Raw genomic sequence first — 26001 nt, 5'->3', positions numbered from 1 at the left:
GGAGCCAAGAGCCAGGATGCAGATGGGCAGCAGAGGGATAATCCTCCTTTATTTTGGGGGGTTCATTTGGGAAAAGCACCAAAGGAGTATCTAGGAAAGATGCCACAGGCAAGGACCTGCGGGTGCCGGGCCGCAGCTGGGCGAATCCGCATCCTGTGACATCTTGCCCTGTCAAGTGCAATTACTGTAATCTTCCACAGCCTCTCAAAATACGGATCCCGGCTTAGAAACCGGGCATCCACAGCATGAAAGCTGCCTTTGTGCCCGGGCAGAGCCTGGGTGCGAGCCAGCCGTTAGGTGCATGAAGAAAATGAGTTCTCCACGTGCTGGAAGAAGGGAGGAAAAGCAAGCTTTCCCACCCGACCCCGCCACAGACGGGCTGGATTTCACGCACGTCTCCCCACAGCAGCCGCCGAGGGGCTGGGAGCAGCACGGCCGCCTGTCCCCCCTGGAGTAACGGGGCCGTGACCGCAGAGAGCCGGCCGGTCCGGCAGCCCGGAGAGTGGAGCACAGCCAACACATCCGACCATGGGGGCGTCTCACGGGAAAAAGGTACCGGGGCGGTTTTCCCCAGGGCTGTGGTGGCGGGATGCGATGGAGAGGGCTCCATCTGCTCACGTGGTGCTCGTCTCGCCCCGCGCGTGCTACGGCGGCTGATGGCAGCGAGGGATTAGAGGGAAGGGACCCGCTCCTGGGAGTGGGTGCCACTCATCAGGGCCGGATTAAGTAATTCCATCTAATGGGCTCAGCATCGGGGCCTGCCGGGGCTTTCAGGACAGCAAGGAGGGGAACAGAGCATTGCAAGCATTGCATTAGGACAAAGTTTGGCTTTCTGGGGAGAAATGTCAGGTTTGTTCTGAATGCATCCGGCAGCCTCCGGGATGTCTCCTGCAGATGCAGTGCAGAGCAAGCCCTGAGTATTTCTTGGCCTGAGAATTGGTGCCAGCTCCCTCCCAGGACAGGGAGGAGCTGGGCCAGGTCCCACAGCACCAACATGTATCCCTCTCCTCCAAATCCCCTGGGGAGAGCGGTCAAACAGCTCCAAATGGAAACAGTTTAGTGGAATCAGTGCCCTGCAAGGGTGGCTAGAGATCGTTGTGCTGAGGATGTTGTTGCATGTCATTTTGCTTCCATGGCTGATTACATCAGTGCCTAGAGATGCATCATCACTGCTCAGTTGCGATGCCCTGATCTGGAATTAGGCTTCCACAGCTCATCTCCCGGCTCTACGAGAAACACACTTGTGCACCACACTAGGTCAGTAACTTCTACTGGAATGGGGACAGCAGTGACCCTTTGCCCCACCAGGGACCCTTCATGCTCAGCTGAGCATGACTGAGGCCTTCAGATGTATGGGCACCTCCAAACCAAGTGCCTGTCACAATTTTGCAAACCTGCTAGACTTTCTTCCAAAACCAGAGCTAGACAATCTTGCAGGGCAAACATGTGAAAAAGCAACCCACTGGCCAGTGTGACCAACACCCAGAAGGAAAATCAGAGTTGAAGTGGGATTAGTAAACATTTATCTATTTTTCTGGACTTCTCACAAGTGCCAGCTACAGGAGGTACTGCTCCCAGCCAGCCCGGTGCTGCTCCAACACCCATCCCAGGTACCAGTGGCACGCTGGCTCCAGCACACATGGGATCTGCAGTTGTTCCTGTGGCTCAGGGCTATAACACACCCAGGAGGAGCCATGCTCTGCCCACAGCTAATCCCCAGGCCCCTGCTCACGTGGCCGTGACCTTCAGGCCCCGGCGCATTTGTAGAGGCATTACTGGAAGCAGGGAAATAAGCTGGTTAGGTCAGGCTTGGCTCAGCGCCACCCAGTTAAGCCCTGCTGCATACAAAGCAGCCCATGCCAGCCTCCTGACCACCAGACCAGACTGCTTTTGGACAGCTTTCCCCACTGTTCCCTCTCTCTGAAACACCACGATCCCACCACAGCCCAGCACTGAATGGCCTGGCTTTGAAATACTGCCGGGAGTTCAGGCTCTCCAGCTTCCTGGCAGCTCCTAAAAGCTGAGATAGTTTTACTTTCATGGGTACCAAAAGGTCAGAGATGTCACTCCCATTTCAGCCTCCCAAATGTTGCCTGGGTTGACAAAAGCCTGTGCCACTGCCCAGCTGGCACCAAGCAGGGATGTCTGACTGGCAGCTCCTGGGTCAGTGCTTTACCCTTAGGCTGATGCTGATGGGAGATGAAAACAAGACAGCTCTTTCTGCTGCCTTTCCAGGGGGGGCATGAACAGCAGGATCCTGCTCTCCTGAAGAGCAGGATGAGTCCAGGTGACAGGCAGGAAAGCTCCCCTTCCCCCAGCCCTTGCAGAACCAGCACAGCTCAGGGCACAGGGACCTGCCAGTCCTGAACCCATCTATCAGCAAAAGCCCAGAGAGCACCCACAGGGAGCACAGAGCAGGGCTCAGCACCACTCGCCAGCACTGCCTGCATTAGCAGTCTCAGCTGCACCTCTTTTAAGCTTAGTCCAGAACAGCACTCCAAGGGGATTACAGTAGTGGACTGTGGAGTGCAAGGCAATCCCCAGCTCCACAACAAAAGGGACCGGAAAGGCTGCCAGCGTGGCTCCAAGGACATTTTTACTTTAAAAGGCTGCACCTAGTCCCAAAAAACCTGCTCTTGTATCACCAGTGTTCTGTGGGCCCAAGCCAACAGCAGGGCTCCAGCAAGATACAGACCCTTGCTGGGGTACCCTTCTCTTGAAGGGAAGGCAAGGACTTTGCCACAGGCTGGTTCATGGGTGCTGCAGAGTTGGTGCTGATTCTCTGATGAGCTGGTGATGATTCCCTGCTGATTCTTCTGCTCTGCAGGGCTTCGGCCCCACTGGTATGGCTGACATCCATCTAACCTCAGCAAACACCCTTCAAATAATCTGCAAGCACAGCCTCACCAGCAACAGATCCCCAGGATGCCAGGGCAGATGCTCCAGACCCTCTGGCAGTGGAAGAGGTTGTTCCCAGGAACCTGCACCTCTCCACTTCTTTTCTCCATGTTTTCCAAGGCAGAGTTTGCATGGTAGCTGTTTCCCCAGGGAAAGTTCTCTGTTCCCAAATTCCCAAGAGTGTCAGTTTACACTAATGTCAGATGAGCCTGGATTAGCCTTGCTGCTGAGCGGGGAGCTTTGCTCTGTGGCTGGTTTAGAACAACAAGAGGCAGCACGCCAGTGCCAGGGAGAGAGGCTCTGCTTGTTCAGGCAAACCACAGTACCTGGCTTCCCATGCTGAAAACAGGGCTTTGAGAACATCCTTTAAAACTTCTCCATCTGAGCGGGAGGGGACAAGCATTTCTGGGAGCTGCTGGTGGGATTTCCTCACAAGCACAACTTGCCCCACTAGTGAGGGATCCCCACAGTCCAGCCACAGAAATGTTTTAGCCTGTGCCACAGAAAGACAAAGAGGTCTGAAACGACCAGCCCCTTGTGACATCCCAAAGAAGATCCATGGTCCAGCAGCCCGTCTCATGTGGGAGGAAATATTACTCCAAGGCAGTCATCTGGGACACCTCTGCTCCATCATGCTCCACAGAGCAGCAGGCACAGTGGGATTTTCCTGGCTCTCTCTGACAAGTATTTCAGAAAGCTGGTAGCCAGTGTCCCTGCCAGCTCATTGAAAGCATCCCTGTGCCTGGGCAGCACAAGAGCCCTCTGAGGAACCCTGCCTGCTCTGACACTGCAGCCCCACCTGTCCCCCCTTCATCAGCCAAGGCTCCAGGGCTGCTCCACTGTCAGCAAGAGGGGCTGCAGGTGCCAAGGCCCCTGAGCAGAACAAGTCCCACTGACACTCACAGAATGCCAACAGCTGTTTGGTGGCACTGGCCCCAGGAGCAAATCCAAAAACCACATGGCAACCAGCAACCACAATGTTTCAGTGTCCTTGAGCACTGTTCTTCTTGGGGAGAAGGGTTTGCATGTGCTGCCTGCAACAAGCCTTGCTTGGAGAGGCAGGGATGAGAGCCACAGAGGCACACCAGTAAAGTCCCAAAGTGCCTCAAGAGTGGAGACATTAGTGATAAAAAGCCCATTTCTGGGAAAAAATAACACACACCCAGAAAATAACAGCTCTGCATCACAAGACAGCAAGCATTTCTAAGTCCTCTCATCTCTCTGACATAGCACAGCCCAGACTAGGAGAGCTGGGCCAGAGTTAGTCCCAAAACCTCCACAGAAACCCTCTAAGGTGACTTTATCCTGCCTCTTGCCCTCCTCTTCTTCAACCCTTTAGAGTCCCACAGGTGGTGACACATGGAGACTCTAAGTAGAGACACTGCTCTGGGCTTTTGTAGCTTTTAAAGTGAATAACATGCTGTAGCAGCCCAGTCCTCAGAAGCCAAACTCAGCACAATGGGACTGCTCTAGCCCCTAGAATGAGATCACAGCTTTCTTTTTTACTTCTCCATCCCAAGCACCTAGACAGCACCAGTAAACCAGCTCCAACACCTAACATAACCCACTCTCTGCCTCCAAACAGGCTGACATTTTGGTCCTGAGAGAGCTCAAATGGGCTCAGTGAAACAGGGAACTGACTTGGACACAGCTAGCCCAGATTGAAACTCTGCCTTCATGCATGACAAGTGGTACAAGGATTTGATCCATGGGTGAGGGTGCTGGGCAGGACACAGAGGAGTGTGCTGCCAGCCCCTCCTCCAGAGCAGAGGTTATCCAGCGCTGACCAATGCTGCCTGCAGCACTGGGGTTGCAAGGGAGTCACAGAGAGGGCTCAGACTGAAGGGAGGTGCACGATGTGCTTGTGGGAAGACCAAGAACAACAATACATGGGAAATGCTGCACCTGCTGGCTCTGGGATAGCTCAGCAGTCCTGAAAAAAAATGGATTAAAGTAATTAAAGGCTTCGCTGGTTCACTCTGCTCCTTGGGGGGGTGCTTAAGTGGCATCTGCTGCCTCCTCCTGTACCCTGCATTAACAGGCATCCCTCACGTCTTCCTTCGCTGCCTTACCCATTTGCAGCCCACGGTGGTATTTGCAGCCTGGCAGGACACATCTCATCCCAGATAAGAGCCACACCTCCTCCCTTTCGGCCCCTTCCTTTGGCGTCGCCTCCACACAGGACCCAGCTGGCACACGCTGCCCGCGGGGATCAGACCACCCCGCTCTGCTTTGACAGTCTGCTACCAGTCTGGGGCTGATGGAGCATTTCTGCCCTTGCTTTTCACAAACTCCACCTTTTCCAAGATAAGGACCAATTCAAGTGACCCTGAGCAGGTAAAGAGCCCAACAAGGCAGTGTCATAAGATCAAATTTCTGATGGCAGCCCTATCGTTGGCCCCTAACATATGGTCCCTAGTTGTGAAATGGAGTGATGATGCCACTGGAGCCTGGAAGCTCTAGAACAGCATGACACTGTGCCAGAAATAAACACTGTCCATATTAATCATGTGGCATAAGCCTCACTTTTCGCAAAACAACATTCTTCAAGGCACTTTAGAGCGTCCTAATGGTCTCTCTGCAGCATGACAACAATTCACTCCAAAGCTGTTGGAGCCTTTTTGTGCCAGTGACTGATGTTTCTCCTGTGCAACCAGCAGCATTCCCAGAAATAGTGGAGTAGTCTTTCATATCAGCAGTGTACCTCCAGTACAGGGCAAGAATAAGCTCCTGAGACAGGTAAAAAATGGTTTATCCATTATAGCAACAATTTAACTGCTGCTGACAACACTGAGGTGGGCGATACAGGTATTTCCAACAGTGAACAGGGCTACAATTTGACTTTGCCCTGGTATCCAGAGGTGGTGTGTGCTCTGCACTTTGCAAGGGACCAGACTAAAAAGCACTGAACTGTAAGCAAGGATTTCCTTAGGGACCAAGGGGGAACAGCAGGTCCATCGGTGTGTGCACTGCCCTGCTTTGCGCCAAGAGCCTCTTCATGCCCTTCTCAGTGGGATGTCGGGCTTCACAGTCAGCTTGAATGCTGACAAATGAGCCTTGTGCACCGCCTGCCGTGGAGCTGAGCCCTGACACTGATTGCTCTCATTAATCTGCAGGAAATTTTCTGCTGAAGTCTGGTGTGTCACATTCCACCTCCCCAGCCATGTGCCGGGAGCAGCCAGGGAGCGGCGTTTGCTCAGCCGTGGTGGGAAGTTCCACGGGGCTCCCGGGCACAGGGCTGGCAGCCCCAGCAAGCTTCCATCCCCATGCCACTGCCTCCCTGCTTTGGGGTTTTTGTCCTGTTTTTCTTGACAGTCAGTGAAATGGGACTTGATTTGCCAGCTTTCACACCACAGGAGGGCTGTGCTTGCCTTCGGGGGCCACAGGGATTTGGGAGGGGGAATGGCATTGCTGATAAAGACAGGCAGGGGTCAGCACACCACTCATCTGTGTCAAATTGTGTTTTCTTTATGAATAAAATAACACCAAGCACTATTTGAAGCATTTACAATTTTCTACTCGACTAGGCAGCAAAGTGGCCACCTGGCTGGTGCTCCCAGAGACTGGCACAGGAGCTGAGGAGTGTCAGCCTGACCCTACAGCCAGACCAAGAGCCTGATCCCCTTCTGTAAGCCTACATTTACAAATTCCTGTGGTCAAAAAAATCCTCGAGGCTGCTGGCTGCTCTTGTGAGAGTAACCACATGCATCTGCCCTCAGCTCACTTCCACCTAAGAAAGGCTGCAGACTTGTAGAGGTCAAAAGACCAGTAATGAAATGTTACACCAATAACTTGATATTTCTTAGAGTCCTTTGCAATATGATAGTGAAATCAGCTATGGTTGCGGCCAGGGACCAGGAGCAATACAAGCTCAGCTTCGTTTGAAAACACAGCTCCCTCTAGGCAGGTGTGCATGCAGGGCTGGACACAGCGGTCCGAGCGGCCGGAGCACAGGACAGGGAGCAATGGGGCTGGGCTGAGGCATGCGCTGGATGCTGTGGTGGTTCTGAGACTCCTTCCCATGACAAGGGCAGTGCAGTGGCAGCAGATTTCATTGCTGCTGGCCCAGGAATGCTGGGATGTGCCTGGACACCGACTCCTGGGTGCCTGCCAGTCCTGACTGCAAAACCTGCCAATGTAACAATGTCCCATAATGAGCAGGGAGCACAGGAATGCGCACAGTCAAGCTCCCTGTCGAGGAGTAACCCTCCCAAACCCAGCATTGCTCTGCTTCTGCAAGAGAAAGGAACATGAAGTTTCTCGCAACAATCCTGAGAGTAGCTTCATCATCACCACCACCAGGAAGGCAGAGCCCAGTCTGCCAGCTCTGGAAGGAGCAGGGTGTTACACTGCCTTTCCAAGCCCTCAAGAAATTTTGGAAATTCATCCAAACTGCAGCACTTCCTTTGGCCAATGCCTTCAGGGCATTAGCAGCAGTATGAGACATTGGGTTGTGCTGGTTTTCTCTGTGTTTCTTGTTACCAAGAACACGGTGTCATTCCAGCAAACATGTGCCCCAGCTTGCTGAATCAAATAAGCCTCAACACCTCACATGGCAGGACTTTGCAGCAAAACAATCGAGCTGACAGATTTTTGAGCATTGACATCACAGATGGGAAAAAGTCTTACTAATCCTCCAAAGTTCCTTCCAGTGGATGATTTCATTGATGTCTCTGGATCGGTCCCAGCTGCTGCAAATGAGCACAGATAGACCAAAATTCAGCAATAACACAGGAGATTTGGGCAACAGCTCAGATGGTATCTCTGCATCCAGGGGCATAAAGAGAGGTTTTCATACAGAGCACTGAGAAAAGCAAAAGGTATTTGGGACTAATCAAAAGTAATGGTAGAATACAGTTTTCGCTAACCTCTAAATCATGTGTTTTGTGCCTTCATCACACACAGAAATGCTGGCTTCAATCTGCCAGCCATCAATGAACCAAATGCTGGCTTCAATCTGTCAGCCATCAGTGACCCTTGTTCTAGGTCATGAGAATTCCTTTCAGAGTCTCTGGGTTCAGCACTAAGACTATTTTAATTAATGGATGTGTTCATTCATTGAACACCGATGTCAGCAGCTGCTACAGCACCTTAGGGACAAAGTACCTTTCTCTGAGTCCACCTACTTCTAAATGGGTTGAGCAACTTCTACCCTTGCTAATGGTGTCTCCCTCCCAAACCAGATCTGTGGGAGAGTTACATAAGCCTGAGTGGCATTTTGCCCACTATTATACCTCTTTATCACCCTGATTGCAGCAATTTCTTGCCTAATTCATTAGCTCAGACTTTGGCTACAGTGCAACACAGATGCTCTGATGCTGCACCTTAATGGCACCTGTATTGGTGCCTGAACCTACCTGAAGCCATTCTCATCACCCTTCCCATGGCTCACACTCCAACCATGCTGATGGCTCTTTTTCCTGCTTTCATCAGAGCACAAACATAGTCCAAAATTACTGTCAGTTGTGCTACAAGTAAACATTACAGCACCCACACGTGGGACAGATAACACCAATTAATGGTTTATACAAAGTGGCTGGCTTTAAGCTTTAAGCAGGAGCATTGCACTCCCCAGTGGGGAGCCAGGGACAAGGATAGTGGCTAGAGCTGGTGGTTCAAGGCAGCCCATGCCTGTGATACTGCCTCCAGACATTTCCTGCAGAAGCTCTTTGCTGTGCATCCGTGTCAAGGCCAGGCACAGTCCTACAGGCACATAGTGATGCCCAGGATCTTTGGGAGTAACACAGAATAGTACACACAAGGCATGGAACTACTTACTGTTTACACTTTGTGTTGTTTTGTGGGATTTAACCCACTTAATCACCAGGCTAATTCCAGCTGAAGCAGTGGGTGTCCTCACTGACATGGTCAAAGCAGGATGGGGATCCCAGGCAAGAGGAGCTTGCCCGCAGGTTGGAAGTGGCACCTGCTCCCATCAGCAATGTCTCCAGGACTGTTTCTGCTCAGCTGCAGAGGGGCACAGTGTTACTATCTGATACTAGATTTTATTCCTACTTCTCTTCTTACTCCTGGCAAGATGCAGTCACACTGCACACAGAAGTGATTTTCACATGGAAATAGAAGGGTTTGGGAAATAGGCATTTGCTGCCCATTTACTGCAACACAAACTCCCCATCCAAGCCCTTGCTGTGACAAATTAAGCCCTCTGACTCCTATAGTTCCTTGCCCCCTGCCCATCTGGCTGGTGACAGAGTGTCATAACCTGCTTTGTCCCATAGGGAGCAAGCGAAAGTCTCTATCACCTGGGCAATCATTAACTGCCCCTGTGAGCCAGGGAGGTGCGAGGAGAAGCCATCCTGCTCTGCAAATACACTAATGGCTCAAGTGGAGATTAGCAGGATTGTGTTACCAACCTGCACCAAGAGGTGACATGGTACCAGGGACCCAGCATGGTCTGACCAGCCTACACATCCCCTGCCTTTGGCTTTGCCACTGCCAAGGTCACCACCACAGTGCAACCAGCATGACTTCTGAGGCTGTACTGGGATTGCATGGAGTTTGTGCTGGGAGCTGGTGCCACGGGGTGAGAGGGAAGGCTGCGCTGCACAGCCAGTCCCTACCACCACAAGCAGCACCTCAGCCCACATCAAGCATTAACCCAGCAGAGCAAATGTTTAACCAGCCTCCAGGACCTCCCTGCAGCAGGAGGTGAAACGCCATCTGCCTTCGAGTCCAGCCCTAGCTGACTTCAGCAGAGCAAAGTTTTGCCTGTGGACTAGGAGCCAGACATGACTGGCAGTGATGCTGCAGTCCCAGCCCCGTGCTGAGAGTGGAGATTAAAAAAGATCCAGGAAGGCAGACCAGGCAGAGCTGTCTGCTCTGTCACTCACAGCTGTACCCGGGCTCCTCGGTGAGCAGACAGCATTATCCCATTGTCACTGCATTCACATCGGTGGGTGGCATTGCACATCCAGGGAGAGCCAGTTTTGGTGTTGGGAACTCACTTGACGCGTCTGCGGCTTTTTAATACACAGGAGACATGTCCACACAAGAAAGCTCCTGGTGCCACAGCACAGAGATGACAGCCAGCAGCCAACATTGCTAGCACAGTAACTCAGCAGCTAAAAGTCCATCTAATTGAACAGCCCTGGTAACAAGAACCCAGCTGTGGGCTTCTCCAGAACAACTTTCCTGTTCCTAGTACTCATTAATAACCATACAGCCACCCATAAGTGACACTCCAGGTGCACATTCAGTACAGCATTATTTTCTCTTTATGTGCACACTGAATGAGAAAACCATGTCCTTCCCCCATCACAGCAGAGCCCAAGTCCCAAGGGATGAGCCCTCAAGTACCAGAGCTGTTCCAGGGCTACCCCAGAGCCATGAAAGAACTGCCTGGGTCTTCTGCCAGCTCCTGACTCAGGGACAGCCTGGGCTCACTCCTCTGGGGTGATACCCCCAAAGAAGACCCCTCCTGCAAACTCCTGCAGCACTCACAGCAACACGGGGCCATACCACGTACATGAGATGCAATGGGTGATGCTGGAATGAGCTCCCCATGTCACCTTCTCCTAGGACATGAAGCCACTTCCTAAGACACAGGGGGGCAGCTGGTGAATGACGCAACTCCTTGTCTGCAGGAGCCACTCCAGATAAACCTCACCCAGCAATCAACCACCTTCACAAAGTAACCTTCAGGGAACTACAGGGGCAAAACAAAGGCTTTTTGTTAATCTCAAAGACACAGGAGCACGGGGGGTAGATTGCTTACTAATTTAGATATCAAAGAGAACTGTTCTGCAAGGAGCTCCCAGAAAAAGAGCTTTGCTGTGAAAAGTCTCTTGGTTCAGGATAGCACCCCACAAACCCACTTCATCCTTCTCTCTGCAGGAGAGCAGCCCAGATGTGCAGCTTGTCAAGCACCAGGGTGCATCAGAAATATATCCAGAAAATTTAGCTGGCCTTTTTCTGATTTGTTTTACTCAGTCAAAAGCAGGTGTTGATGGATCACAGCCCTTTTCTGTTCCCACATCCATCAGCCATAACCACACTTACTTGGGAGCTCAAATCAGGTTTAGATCGACGCTCTTTTCCCCCTTTGACACCTCTCCAGTGAACTCACAGACCTGAAACTTGTTCAGAGATGACCCAAGAGGAGTAGTACAGATGTGCATCCATTTCCTTTTCCAATCAAAGTGAGCCAAATGGTATTTTTAGAGTGTGCAATGAGCAGCCAGGCCATGGGACAATGCATGATGTGAGGGGAGTCTGCTGGGCCACAAAAAGCCCAGATGGGCTGTGAGGTCACAGCTTTAGCAGAAAAACTGCACAGCCTCCCCACTTGAAGGCCTCTCCTTTGCCACAGCCTTGGTTTAGGTGCAAAAGCTGTGTGGGGTCTTCCAAACTCTGCCTGTGAGTAATCCATGGCTGGACAGGTTGGGCTGACCACGCTCACAAGTACATGGATACACACCACACACATTGGAATGAGAACCAGGCTGCCTCTCCTCTCCTCTCCTCTCCTCTCCTCTCCTCTCCTCTCCTCTCCTCTCCTCTCCTCTCCTCTCCTCTCCTCTCCTCTCCTCTCCTCTCCTCTCCTCTCCTCTCCTCTCCTCTCCTCTCCTCTCCTCCATCTGAGGCCCCATGTCAATTAAACTGAACAGCTCCCGGTGAAGAGGTTAAAAAAATAATAATTTTTTTAGTTTCTCGTAGCAAAGGGCCAGCAACTTCTCCTGTGTTTCAACTCCTGTAATACAGCAATACCTGTACAGTCTTTTCCCATTTGTCTCTTCTCTTTTCTTCCAGAAAGAATATTCCCTTCAGTCCAAGGGTCTGAGTAGAAGCAAGAAGCCAGGGAGTGGCAGCTCAGGTGAGTGCCAGCAGCCCATGCTGACCCTCAAAGAGGTTTGGAGGCGAACTGGGAGGGACTGGGGCTTCTCACACCTGGTGCTGCTGAGCCCTTGGCTGGGAAACATGGCTGGGATGGGGGAAAATCTTGGGATGTAGAGACGTGCAAACTGTGGAAAGGTGAAAATAAGTGAAAGAGTGCCCCTGTGCCCATGAGAACCTGGCTTCTTTCTCCAGTCCTTCACAGGGCCAGGAGGGTAAGGCCAGGACATGGTCTGGACCGTGCACCCTTGGGTGCCGCAGTGTGATGGTCACTGGGCACACCAGTGGTGCCCCCCAGCTTTCCCTAGCCCCTTCCTCTGGGTGGAAACAGTTTTGCTTCATCCCTGACCCTCCTGGGACTGGGACACTGAGCATCTGCAGGCTGGTACTGGGCAGCCTGGGCAGAACTGGACCATAGAACCCACTGAAGAGCCTAAAGGAGTTGCTGGAGTGGTTTAACCCCTTCTTCTCCCCCACCTTTGCAGCCTTTGGTTTCCCAGGCTGTGACAATTCAGGGACAGCCAACATGGTACCTTCCAGCCAGAGTGATGATGGGGACAAGAAGCCCAGCACAGGCAGGGGCTGCAGCTCAGCAGTAGAAGACCTGGGGCAGCGATGCTGTGGCATCACACAAGCTCTGATGCCACCAGGACACCCACGGCCCCGTGTAGGGGCTGCTTCTCCCTCTCGCAGCCTTTACCCCTGGGGTGCAGCAGCTGCTCCCCCTGGGCCGTGCAGCAGTTGGTGGATGACAGGGTGTTGCAACATGCCAGGGAATAATCACGATAGCTCGAGCGGTTGCCCTGGTGCCGGCTTGGCTGTTGCAGTGGTTGCTAAAGAGAGTGGGCGTGCGGCTTCCTCTGGGGCGATCTGATTTCTCCAGGAGCGTGGTTAAGGCACGTTGAGGAGAAATCGTCCTCCGTGGAGCAGGGACACAACCTCTCCAGCAGCAGCAGTGGCTGTGCCGAGCAGGCAGCTCGGGTGCCTGGGCACGCACAGAGCTGTTTGCTCTGGGGAGAAAAAGCGATTAGCTTGTTCATCTATCCTGGGAAAACATCATCTGGCAAGAGAGAGCAAAGGGAAGTTTTCGGTGCAGCAGAAGGACGTTTGGGACCAGCACTGAAGAGCGAGCAAGGCCACCGGCTGCTGCCAGCTGAGCTCCAGCCCTCAGTGAGGCCCTTGTGGGGTGGCAGGAGCAGCAAGGAGGGAGCCCCGGTGCAGCAGCCACCTCCACGTGACCTTCCGTCCCTGCTGCCACTGCACGGACCTGGCAGGAGCTCCGGGGGACCGGCCAAAAGTCACCTCAGCGCGAGTGCAGCCGGGCAGCAGCGGCAGCCGCAGCCCCCAGAGCCCCATGTCGTGGGGCACAGGGCAGCACCTGCCCCCCGGGCTTCCCAGGGCCTCGCTGCGGAAATCAGGTAAGCCCAGGGCCCCCAGACTGCCCCAGGGGATCCGCGCTTCTCTGGTGCTCCCTTCTGCGGGGACGCGCTGCTGATCCCGTGGCATTGCGCTGCACTGCATATACAGGTGACTTGGGACCCGGTTTTAATTTTTTTGAGATATCATGGTACTTTAATGCTTCAGTAACTGGTTGAGAAGCTGCCCTTCTGCTTCTGCCTTTCCATATCCCACAAGAAATTCCCTTAGAATACCCATCCGGCAATTCAAACCTTCTTCTTGGAGAGGCACTGGGCTGGATAGGGGGCTAATGCAGTCCCTACAAATCAACATGGGCGGATACTTTCTGTATTTAGCAAAATACCTTTGAACTAACATTAAGCATTCATTACTGATTGATGTGCATCTCTGTCATTGGCAGGTAAATGCGCAGAGCAAATATTTGGTGAGATATTAAAACTAAGTTTATGACTGTCAAGAAGGACTGCTAGGCATCTGCCACTGTCTAACAAAACTAAACCAGTGCTCCACATGCTGCTTGTAAAAGGCATGGGACGTCTTGGTGATTGCTAACGGACTAAGATCCCAGCCTTGCTATCTTTGCTTATCACAGTCCAAGGTAATTAAATGAAATGATTAACCAGCACACCCAGTCCTGCCTGCCAGCAGAGGCACTTGCTGCTGCCTGACGGTACAAGCATTTCCAACTGGTAACTTCGACATCCCAGACAGCTCAGCAAGCCTCAAACCTGGTGCGATTTTTTTCTTCTAAATCCATGTGCATGAACGCAAAGTTCAGCGGGTGACCATGGTGACATCCAGAGTCCTTTACCTTTGGGGTGATAGCAGGTGGTGACACATGAGCAGCCCAGGCTGAGTCCAGCACCTGCTCTGTGCTCCCTTAGGCGGGTGCAGTGCTGGTGCAAATGGGGGACCCGGCCCTGGGGGCTGCGGTGCTGGCACAGGACTCAGGAAGGGTAAGCAGGACTGGGGACACTGGACAAACTGGGGAGACTGGCTATACTAGTGAGAGAACACTGGCTGTACTGGAGGGGAGCACTGGCTGTACAGGTGAGCAGCCCCATCGCCAGCATGTGCTCAGCAGAGACACAGAGGTAGGAACAGCGGTGACACGTGGCAGCAGTGCTGGGAGCTGCAGGGATGTGTCCCCCAGCCCGGTTTTACATTTCCATTAGGGTTTTCTCTGCCTTTCTGACCTTGTGACCCCGTGCGGTTTATTTCCGACCGTCAGGGCTGAGTGAAGGGGAGGGGACCCTGGGGTGTGAGCGCCTGCTGCCCTGAGGCAGCCACTTGATAGCCGGGAACTGCTTTCCACAGCAGCCACATCAAGTTACACTCACCCTATTGCATTATAAATACCAGAATTAGCCTTGCTTAATTATTTAAAACTATAGATTAAAAGCAGACAAAGGCTCTTTGACTCCTTCCCAGAGCACACATATCATTTATCAGAGGTACGGTCGCCTGGTGACAAGCATGGGGGAGCATGCCAGGTCCATCGGTATGAAGTGCTCCCGAGCTGCTGTCACAGCTAGAACCAGAGGAGAGGAAAATCACAGTGAGGATGGGAGCTGGTGCCATCTCACCCAGGGAGGGTAATGTTTAGCATCTGCCAATCTTTGGGCTCACATTATTATTATTATTATTATTATTATTATCATCATCATTATCATTATTAACATCATCATCATCCATCACCAGGGCAGTAAGCCACAGCAGTCATTAGGCTAATGTGAATTACAGGTGTTTTGTTCCAGGTTGTTGTAACAGCAACACACGGATTTCTGGGGTGATAAGGCACATTTTGTGGGCTCAGCTGTGGGGACTCGCCCACCAAAGGGCATCCAGGCACTGCGAGCCTCCCCATCCAGCAGCACCCACATCTGACTCACTGAAGTTGACACCTGGGTGCCTCCCTCTGCCCTGAACCCACCAACCATGCAGAAAGGGGCTTCCTAAAGCAAGTGCCTGACTTTGAGGTCAAACCTCTTGTCCTCCTGGCAGCTGATCCTCTGCAGTGTGGGTGCACACCTGAAAGCTGCTGTCATCAGACAGAGCTTTGGGGCTTTCAGAGATTGATATGCAATTCTTTCCCATTTTGCCGACCCCAGCTATTCTGTATTTCTAAAATACAGTTAATTAACACTAGAAAAATCATGCAAATTGGCAAGTGCTGTCAATTGAAGAATCCAAAACCAAAGACAAACTTCCAGCTTCATTCTTTGTAGGATTTAATACACAGCGTGACCTTTTCTGCCATTACTCTCTCACAAGAAAAGCTGTAAAGCCAAACGCCAGCTCCACTTCAGACACTGGAAATGCATTGACAACGAGTTCATGCTCTAAAATGAAAAAAAAATTAATTTCTAGTTAACAGGGAGAAGCATGCAAGTACTTAAAAGTAAGAGGCCAGTTTAAAGATCCCACACACCTCCACCTGCATGTGCAAACTCTTTCAAGAAGCGAGGACAGGCCCTGCTCCTCTCAGCCTTCCCAAGAGGGGTGTGAGGGACAGTCCTCTCACCCTGAAGAAAGGAGGGCTCCCCAGGGACCGGATGTTATTGGGGTCTGTAGCCCAGAAGAGGGATGGTTTCCCCCCATAATTGCAGTTAAAAGTGTCAGAAACTCGCATTGCCTCCAAGGCTAAGCTTACTTGTATAAATAGCTTTAAACTCGCTCTGCTGGCCTACACTATTGTTTTGGTTTTGCAGCTGCCTGACTTGCAGGACGTGTATGACCAGCTGCTGTCAGCAGCCCTTCATTGATCTCCTGGTTCTTTAAAAAAGACGCATTCATGAATAAATCCCAGGCATCCAGAAAACCAGAGGTTCTTCTCTGTAACCAGAGTTTTAACTGATCATTTCTGCTCAGGAAGTGGTCTTTTGGGTCATTTTGGGTATTACAAACCCAGATCCAGGCCTCTGACCCTGGATATCCTGAGGTTTTTGCCCAGTCTTATCCCTTCTACCAAGTAACAGGGTCTCACAGGATTACAGACAGCAGTGTCCTCTGAGTATAGATCCCATTCCCAAAATAATGCCTTCTGACTGTTTTTACATGAGTGGCATTTCACAAAATATCTGCCCAGAAATGGATGCCAATACAATATTTTTTAAAAAAGCAGTTTGGTCATCATCTGGCCCTATTGACAAAACTCTTCTGAGATGCTCTAGTTAGAAAATCAGTTCTCAAATGACACAGACAGCAGAAGTAAAGCACCGTGAACTACATTTGCTTTCTAGATTTCAGCTAAAGTTGAACACTGACCTGTGCTGCAGAAGGCAGCATTGACAGCTTTGCAGTTTAAGGATGCAGGTGGCATGGAAAAGGGCTGAGGGACATGCAGGGTTAAAACGAGATGTCAGAGCAGGCAGGATGTCAAGGAGACCTTGGCAAAACACAAGTCGGGCATTTCACATAAAACCTGCAAAAAGCAGCTGCTGTCCTGCTGCACCCTCCATTCTCCTGTGCAGGTGCGAGTTGACAGGTGCTGGGCAGGACCCCAGACTTCCACTCTACAGCTTTTTAAACCCAACAGCTACGGATTAACTTCATTTCCAACCTGTTTAGTTTTTCCCCTTGTAAAGAACAGCTGTAGCCATGTAGGCAGCAGTAAGCAGAGCTGCATCCCTCAGGTTACATGCCCTTTCCAGGACTGTTAATCCCTTTAACATTCCTGGGGATTATTTCCATCCCGACAGGACGGTAGCACAGGCTGCCTGCAGCAGTGCACAGTCCTGACGCAGAGGGGCTCACAGGGCAATCTACCACCAGGAGACAAGTTAATCCTAAATAAATACTCTGTAAAGGGCATCTCCTCCTTGTGAGCGAAAACCAAAAAGCACCAGCAGCCAAAAGAAGCACAGCCCAGCTCCAGCCGTGCCCAAACCCTCATGTCCTTGGGCATGAACCAGTCCTTCACCTCCTCTCCCTCCTCTTCCTCCTCCTCTCCAGGAGCAGGCTAAAAGGTTCCTCCTTGTTCTGGGGGACTGCACAAAACCCACTCGGCACCCCAAGCAGCACAGCCTGTTTTACACTCCTAGTAGAGCATATTTAATATATATTTGCAACATTCATGCTTTCAAAAGCATTTAGTGCTGCACCAAAGCTGCCTGATATCCTGTTTCCCAAAAAGATTGCAGCTGAGCATAATCAGAAGTGGAAACAATTTGTCCCAGGATTGCAGAGTGATAATTTTATTGCAATGCTCCCAGGAACTGGAGGATTTATAAGTATTTCCAGGTGGTCTGAGCAGGAATTTGGGCTTTGCTGTAGGCCAAGATATTAAAATGTCTTTTTTGTCCTCCAGTCAGTCCCACACCCTGGGGCAGGAGGGTGGCTGGTCTCTGGGCCACCTCAAAGATGCTGAAAATTCACTGTGTGGTCTCCTAGAAAACTAGAAGAGACTGGAGGCTCATTTCACAGTACAGTTGAGAGAGGAGATAAATCCATGTGTGATGTCCAAATACCTGCCGTGTCCCTGGCATCCTCATCCTGGCAGTCTTGCTTTTTACTAACAGAAAAGCAGCTGGAAACATACCTTCTCTAGAAAGCCTCAAGCTTCTAGAAATGAGGAAAGGGAAAATACCTAAAAGCAAGCAAAAGCCTGAGTGTGTTGAAGCAGAGTTACTTTTTATAAGCAACACTCCAGAGCAAACCTATTTAAAAGGTCACACTGTCTTCCTCAATACAGCAGAGGGTATTAACATCCACATGTATTTTTTTGTTTATGTCTTGCCAAGAACAAAATAAAAATGTCCAACACCTTTTGCTGATTTATGATGGTGGCCAGGGAGGTGCCAGAGCAGAGCCTTGTTCATTGATCTATGGCTGAATAATGCAAAAACAGACATCCTGCTGTAAATCCACTGCAGAGACCTGGCTTGATATACACCTCCAGCACCATAAATAATGACAAAAAGCAGCGTGATAGCACTGTGTCTCCCTTACACAGACATGCATTACACCAGAGATGATAGATCTAATCCCCGACAAACATTTTGCACCAGGTCCTATTTGCCAACCTGCCAGAGAAAGGATGCCCCGTCCTTACCCCCAGCATAACCCCAAGCTGTGTTCCAGACACACCGGTATTTTTATACTCTCATTTTTCTTTTTCTGTTCAGTGCAAATGAAGACATTCCTTGAACTGTTCCAGGCTGAGGGCTTCTGAAGGTTTAAAGTGCTTTTCTTGTAGAGAGGTTCAAGACTCCTTCCAGTCCCAGTCAGGGCTTTGACTTTGTCCCCGGGCCAGCAGTACAGACACCCGGGGAAGCCTCGAGGTGGGTGTCTGCACACCCCTAGGCACACCTAGTGCAATGAAAACCAAGCACAGAGGTACCTGCAGTTTACTGAGGCAAATTGCACTCCTCGTGAGGACTTTCACATGCTGGTTTAACAGAACTGGGCCAGAAAAGCTTCCCGTCCATTTCAGTTCCTCCCACTCCTTCCTTCTCAGTTTTTTTCTTAATTTGTACTAGTTTAAGGGAAAAGTTCCCCATCTGCCTTCAGTAAATAGGTTGATAAATTGCTGCTTCTTTGCAAGCCTCGGTCATGCAAAGTTAAAATGCTGCAGTCTGGAAATAGCCACATTAGCCCATCCAAAACCTCCAGGCTCACCACGGTGCTCCCTCAACATGGCACATAAGAGAGAAGGGGGGCCCTTCCCTGATCATCCTGGGTGTCTGGGGAAACACCACAAGCCTCGACTGACGGCCTGGATGACACCACTCCATGGGGTGTACATTGCTGGGTGTTAGACCTATGTGGATGTGGGGAAAGCCTGCCCAAGCAAATCTCCCAGGATCTGGGTCTTGGAGTAGGGAAGAAGGGACTCCCACTCCTGAGTTGCAAAAGGAAAAACCATACATCGTGGAGGCAGGGGAGAACAGTATTTAATAAAAGTGCTGCACCAGTGCCCCAAAAGCCAGCACAGCTTAGCAGCAGGACCTAAGAGCTAATTGGTCCAGAGAAAAATACCAAAGCCACTTGAGTTTCAGCCATTTACACACTCAGGTTGGTCCTTCAGGCTTGGTTGGCTGCATAATCCTTCCACACTTGCTACTCACTGCATTATCCCCCAGCAGAGCACATCAGGTGGATTTAAGATAGACAAATCCAAGATGGACATGTCCCAGCCCTTCTCCTGACATGCATTAGGATTTGGTACCAACACATAACCAAGTGTGGGCATCTGTGTCACTGAAGGCAGCTCTGGACTAAACAGGAACAGCAGGAAAGGGCAGTGGGATGACACGGTGACACTGAGTCTAGTCTATTAACACAGCTTCCAAAAACAGTGTTTCCATTAAAATAACCTGGCATTTTATTGAAGTTACTCCATGGAGAGCCTTTTTTGTTTGAAAAATGAAGGTATAGCTTTGCCATTTGAAATAGAAGTTCAGCCATTTCATTCATGCCAAAACAAACCTTTGCCTTTGTACCTTCCTTCCTTCCTTCCTTGTCTTTTCTCTGCCTCTTCTGTGAAAAAATAAAAAAAGTACAAGAAAAAAAAGAAGCAATTTTACCCCAGTGAAAATCTGATATGTTTTCTCATTGTTCAAAACCTGGCTTTCATCTAACAAAAATTAGCCATGAAATTGCACTGCCTTAACCTTTGGCTGTTCTTCAGTCCCTGCATCTCTCTGGAAGGCAAGGCTGAGCTCCCAGTTTTCAGCCTGGGGAGTCCAGCCCCACAAGGGTTTGAGTCAGCCTGGCACTTGACACCAAACATCAAGCCACACCACCTTCCCTTCTGCCAGCAGTGATGTGTGATCCTAGAGGAAAATAATGTGATACAAAACATCACTGGTTCCAACTTCCAAGTGCCCTTTAAATATGTACCGAACTATTCACCCCAATTACACTCCTGTAATGGGCTCTGATTTGTTTTCCTTTGTTCCCAAACCAGTAGGGCACTGGCCACATTAACATTCAATAAGAAGTTGTTTGATATTGAATCTTTTCTTCAGCAGTATTATTCCTTACACATTTCTGTTTGATTGCAATCCACTTCACATTTTTAAGTGCTTACTGACTATGAAAGAATGACCTAGCCTGCTTTCTCTTGGCTTTTTTATTGATTTCTCTTTTATAAAGGTTTTACTCCTTTTATACATGAGATTGAAATAAGAGAAAGAGGCAACATTACTGAACAACTGTTTTTCTTCCAGCTCCATCAACCCATATAACTTCACACTAGGCCTCAAAAAATACTGTAATAATGAGACATTTAAAGACATGAAGCTGCCTACACCCTTTTCCTGGGATTTTTTTTGTTCTTACTGGTAAACTTCCAAATTGTTCAAGTGAATAGTCAGGAATAAATTGCTCTTTCTGAGCCCCTGATTAGACCATACAGTGAATAATTGGAGGTAGACCTACTGTGCTCCTCATTTAAAGATGCAGCCCACCACATGCAGTTTATCTTACACCTTGTGCTTTGCACTCGCTTTGTACAGGAGTTTTTTGTAAAGAGAAAATGTAAAGGACTTGGAAAACATCAACAGTGAACATGCCCTGTGGTTTGCCTGAAATCCAAGCTGCCATCCCTTCCAAAACAGTGGGGTCTTGTTCTTACATCCAGAACATACAAATTATTGCAGCATGATCACAGACTGCATGGGCGAAAGATGCTTTTCTTGGCACTGGACTCAATCCTGATGAATAGGTCAGCAGGATATCAGCAAAATCTTTCCTTGACAAGAGATTTCAGATACAGCAGGACTTCCTCAGGCCAATGTTTCAGAAGCCCCTTAAATCCCACAGCATCTTCTTGTGTTATGTGACCAACAGCCTCATCCAGAATGCCCAAAGCAGCAGCTCAACACAGTCCCCATCCATGGCTGCTTCCAGTTTTAGTTAGACCTGTCTTACATTAATTAATCCTTGGCACTAAATTCTGCAGCCACTGAAGCGAGTGGCTGGCAAGTAATTTAAGTGATCTAATTAATATGTGTCTCATCAACGCAAAGGGAGTATTTTTAAAAACCTCTAAGAAACCCACAGCAGCACTTGAAGGCATGTGCACTCAGACACTGACATGGGTGTCGAGCAGCCAGGAAAAGCACCAGATCTTCTCCTCTGTCTTGCCCAGGGTTCTCACACCAAGCAGAGTGAGACTTCTCATGCAAACACCTCATTTTTTCTTCCAGCATCGATGTACACAGAAATACAGAGGGAGCAACCAGATGGTGGGAATATCCTGACTCACCCAGACTACATAGATGGAAACCCAGACCTCATCAAACCTAAAAAGCTCCTAAATCCTGTAAAAGCCTCGAAGAGCCATCAAGAGCTGCATAGGGAGCTGCTGATGAACCACAAAAGGTAAGAGGAGGTCACAGTCTGCCACTGGAGCAGTCCAAGAGGTGCTGAGCTGTCAGAGCTCAGGAGCTGACACACAGGTGCCAGTGACAGACTGCAAGCTGGAAGGGCACGATAAATCCCCTCACTTGCAAACAAACACAGTATCCTGTCCTCTTTTGCTGTATCCTTTCCTCTTTTCTCTGATGTGACCATTTCTTTTAAAAGAAAAGCAGAACAAAAAGCCCCTGCTCTGCCATCCTGAAGCATTGGCTGGCACTTTTTAGAGTCACAAGCACTGGGAGATGCAAGGCATCCCTACAGCCCCTTTTTGGTGTCCCTTGGAGGTTTTCTGGTTTTTTTATCTTCATCACTGATGTGCCAAGTCCCCAGCAATGTACAGCATTCCTGGGCACTTGGAGGTCAACCCAGAGGCAAGAAGAGGTGCAGGCTGGATGCAGCCATTGAAAGCTGAGGTAGCACTGGGGTGAGATCATCTGTACAAGAAGGCCACTCACCAACTCCCTAAATATCAAATGGGTAAAGACAGGCAAATTCATATTCCTGCCTACCCTATCACCCCAATTTAACTCTTTTTTTAACAACATCAGGAAAATCATACCAATGATCAAGAAACTACAACTGTATAATTCTTTTGCGGCAGCTGTCTGAACATCAGTGCAATAAAATCATATTCTGCTCAGAGGCTTTTATGCACAGCAAGAAATCTGCTGGCTTTATATTGACATTTTCTGAACACCCTGAAATACCCTGACACAATAGCTCTTTGGCTGCCTAATTAAAAGGAGCACAGCCTCTGTTCTAAAGGACTGCAGTCATCACAAGAACCAGACACGTATATTAATTCAGTGAACAATCAAGCCTGCCAGCAGGGTGCATTAATCAATACTGGCACTAGCTGGGCTTGAGTTTGATTCGATTTTTCCCAGAATCAGAAGAATTACAGGGACCTTTCTTTGGCATCAAGGCAGATGTCACTATACCAGCCAGATATTTTTAAAAGTCCCTGGCTTGAGAGTGACCATCTCCTCCCTAGTGATACTGCTCAGTTTAAAGGGTCACCCACCAGCACTGGCTTTGATCTCGCAGAACATTATTCCGGTCTAACCATGATGAAACAAAGGAACAAGAAATCCCTTTAATGTAAGCAGCAGAGAAGAGTGGCAGTGAAGGAGGTGCAGACCCTGTGGCATCAGAGATGCACTTCATACTGGCAAACACAAAGCACATCATCGCTTTGTGTTCCAGTTCTGGGCCTGCCCCCGTGTCCCATCCACGTGTGCCACCAGGTACTGGCAGGAAGCAGCTCCACCACAGCCATCCTGCACCACCTACCATGTGGCCCCTCTCAAGCATCAGTTTCTCCCTGCTCTGGCTCTGACCTCCCAAGTATTTTTCAGCAAATATGTGAAACAAACCCTACTGCAGAAAGTAATCCATTGTTGCTGGTTTCTCATCACTCTCAAATCCACCAGTTTTGCTTCCTGCTAAATGTTACCATAGAGGGAGAGATGGGAGAAGGGGAGAGAGAAGGAATTATGACTTGCTCCTGTTTCTGCTTTGGTTGGTTTTTCCCCCTACAGCAGCAGGGAGAAGTAACTCAAATCAGCAGCTCGTGTAACAAAATCCTTATCTTAGTCAACACCTCTGGGCACTAACAACACAGGCTCATTAAATCAAAGAATAGCAACAAATCTGCAGGCAACATTGCAAGTTGTGTCTCCAGGAAGCCAAGGCAGGTTTTCCTTCTCTCAAGCCTTGGGAAAAGTAATTTTGCAGCATCCAAGTTATTCCTGCCTTCAAAAACCACCATGAAAGCTCTGGGGCCAAGGCTATGGCTGCCTTCACTAATGTTGCTGTGAACTTTGTCCTGTCATAAAAAAAGAAATTACAATGCGAATTATCATTAAAAGTGGTACTGGAAGGGTGCAAGCACTGGGCCCCAGGCAAGCTGTGACAGTGCAGAGGTTTGCTGTATCTGGAGAGGATGGTTCCTCTCTCCTCCCTGCCAGTTCAGCTTCTCGTGATGTGAGTTACCACCTCAGCATCTGCCACCCTGCCAAGAAATCCATAGCCCATAGGGTTTGATGCCTCTACTTTCAAATAACCTTGGCCAAAACCAACCAGCCTTTGATCAACAGATATTTCCTGGTGCTGAGGAGGAACTTTACATTAACAGCACTCCGCAACCCCCTGCACCCTGGGCAGGCCCTTAGGCATGGGGAGGTCCCCTCCTCTCTCAACACAGACCTGTGCCCACAGGAACACCAAACACCACCCAAAACTACTCTCATAACTACTTCAGGTATGGCAATATCCACAGTGTGAAGTTTCTGAAATTTGTTCAGGGAATGCCTTCCAACTTTTTACCACACATTTATGCCTTGCCTTCATGGCCCTGCTGTGTCTCCTTTCCTGTGACTCCACCCCTCCCAGAACAGGGGTTGAGATGCATCAGGTGGCCAAAGGGGAGTCAGGCACCTGCGCCATCAGCAAGCCCTCCAGCTTCCAGGAGAAAAGGACAGTTCATTTCGGCCTCTTGATCCAAACTATCCATATCAGCAGGGGAGTCGTCTGCCCTCAGCTCCGAAGCAAAGCTTCAGATGAAGCAAAGCTTCAAAGCTTCAGATGGGATGCGCGGGGAAGGAAGGAGCTGCCGGGACAATTACTGCAGCCCAATGACTACCCCTGCTGGTGGGAAAAAAATCGTCATTATTGCACATGTTATCGACGCCGCTGAATCTACACCTGACACCGTTAAAACCAGTAACAGCAGGAGCCTACGGAAGGTCCCGTTTTCACAGCCGACACAGAAAGCTGTGGTACCCCAGTGCAATGGGATCAGCAGAACTTCCAGCACCACACGTGCCATACACGAACAGCAGGCCACCCCTAGCAGGCAGCCCGAGGCACCATCAAATACCCTCAAACCTTGTGGATGGATTTGTGGGTCAGGGCTGGTTCGTGGATCAGCTCTCCCGTGTTTTCATTTAGGACCAAGACAATTTTTGGGGTTGCCAGGCTGGCAGTGGTTATACCTCAGGTATAGATGCTCTGGCCCTCATTTATCTGCTTTTTATCCACAGAGGTTTGGGCGTGGAGAGCAAGCCAGAGCTGCAGCGAGTGCTTGAGCACCGACGGCGAGACCTGCTCATCAAACAGAAGAAGGAAGAGGAAGAGGCAAAGAAATTGCAGTCTCCTTTTGAAAAAGAGCTATTAAAGAGGCACCAGAGGCTGGATCAGGTAGAACTGAGCTTTCAGCCACCCTTGGGTTATCCTAACCACCCCGACATATGGCAGAGGGGAGATGGGCAGGCTGAGGCTCAACCCAAGGTATAGCACTGCTACCTCTCCATAAAACAGGAGCCAAAATACATGCTCCCCTGCTGCCCCACACAGCTGCAGCACTCTCATCCTCACAGTGGGATCCACCATGTTTGTACCACTTCGCCCAGGACTCCCACTACACACCACTGCCCTGGGTCTCCTCTGGGTCTCACACAGTGTCTGTGGGGCGTTTTTTTCCAGTTCAAAGAACCCTAAACTGCATGGGGGCTGTTGCAGCACCTACCACAGGAGGGCTCAGGATCCTGCAGTGTGGGGTGAGAGGCTGCAGAAGTGCTGGAAGAAACATTGCTGCAATCTCACCCAAACTGCTTTGGGGAACATTTCCTGTACCCTGGCCAAAATTCTGCCTGGGGAAAGCGATATTCACTGTGCACTTGACAGCAGCACAGCCATGCCCTAGGTGGTCTGTGCCTGCCCTCTTACCCAAACCAGTGCAAGCAGTGAGCAGGCTAATTACCACTGAGAATAAAGTCATTGCCTCTCCTACTTGCCCGTATTTGCACTGCAAATGGATGAAACCAGTTTCTTTTAATTAACAACACAACAACAATGTCCATCAAGCTGAGATCACTTGAAAATCAAAGCCTGGAACTCTCAGAGAACAAGGAATATGAAACAAGGTGGTTTATGGAAGATCCATAAAGACTTCACATATAGAAGTAAGGCAGTACAGTTACATTCCTCACTTTAGACAATACCTAATGGTGAGAGCTTTCCCAGGCTCACAGGCCTCCTTTGCTGGGAAGGATTCAAACCTTTTCCTCCCTCTCCCATACCAGGTCTGAAGTGAAGCCCTACCCCGCTTTTTTGATGGAGATGTTCCTCCCTGGAGGAAACAAAAAATTAATGTTTGAACAGGACAGAAGGAGAGACTAAGGGTGAACATAGGTCTGATGTGATGGCTTGTCAAAAGAGAGCCACCACATGTGCACTACACACTCATTCAGCTTTGGTCAATAATAACTGGACCCAGCAATAATGAAGCCTCCTGTTTTAACATAGCTGATGCCCTTTTGTCCTTTCATGTGCACAATGAAATCTTTCTTACAGCTGGAGAAAGAGCAGGAGAAGCAGGAAGACCATGCACCAGAATTCATTAAAGTCAAGGAAAACCTGAGAAGAACATCAACGGTGACAGGAGACGAGAAAGCAGCATAG

The 26001-nt window shown here is 49.9% G+C and overlaps 1 protein-coding gene across 1 annotated transcript; it reads left to right on the top strand.

Moving 5' to 3' along the window:
* Positions 1-528: 528 nt before the first annotated feature.
* FAM107A (family with sequence similarity 107 member A) lies at positions 529-26001 on the top strand (the record flags this gene model as incomplete). Its single annotated transcript, XM_082288708.1, has 5 exons — positions 529-552; positions 11668-11731; positions 21324-21498; positions 24582-24738; positions 25894-26001. The coding sequence occupies 5 exons, from the start codon at positions 529-531 to the stop codon at positions 25999-26001; spliced, it is 528 nt and encodes a 175-aa protein (XP_082144834.1).

The sequence above is a fragment of the Coloeus monedula genome (assembly GCF_965178545.1).
Source record: "Coloeus monedula genome assembly, chromosome: 11".
Taxonomy (NCBI): domain Eukaryota; kingdom Metazoa; phylum Chordata; class Aves; order Passeriformes; family Corvidae; genus Coloeus; species Coloeus monedula.
This window is presented reverse-complemented; position numbering and strand designations above follow the sequence as displayed.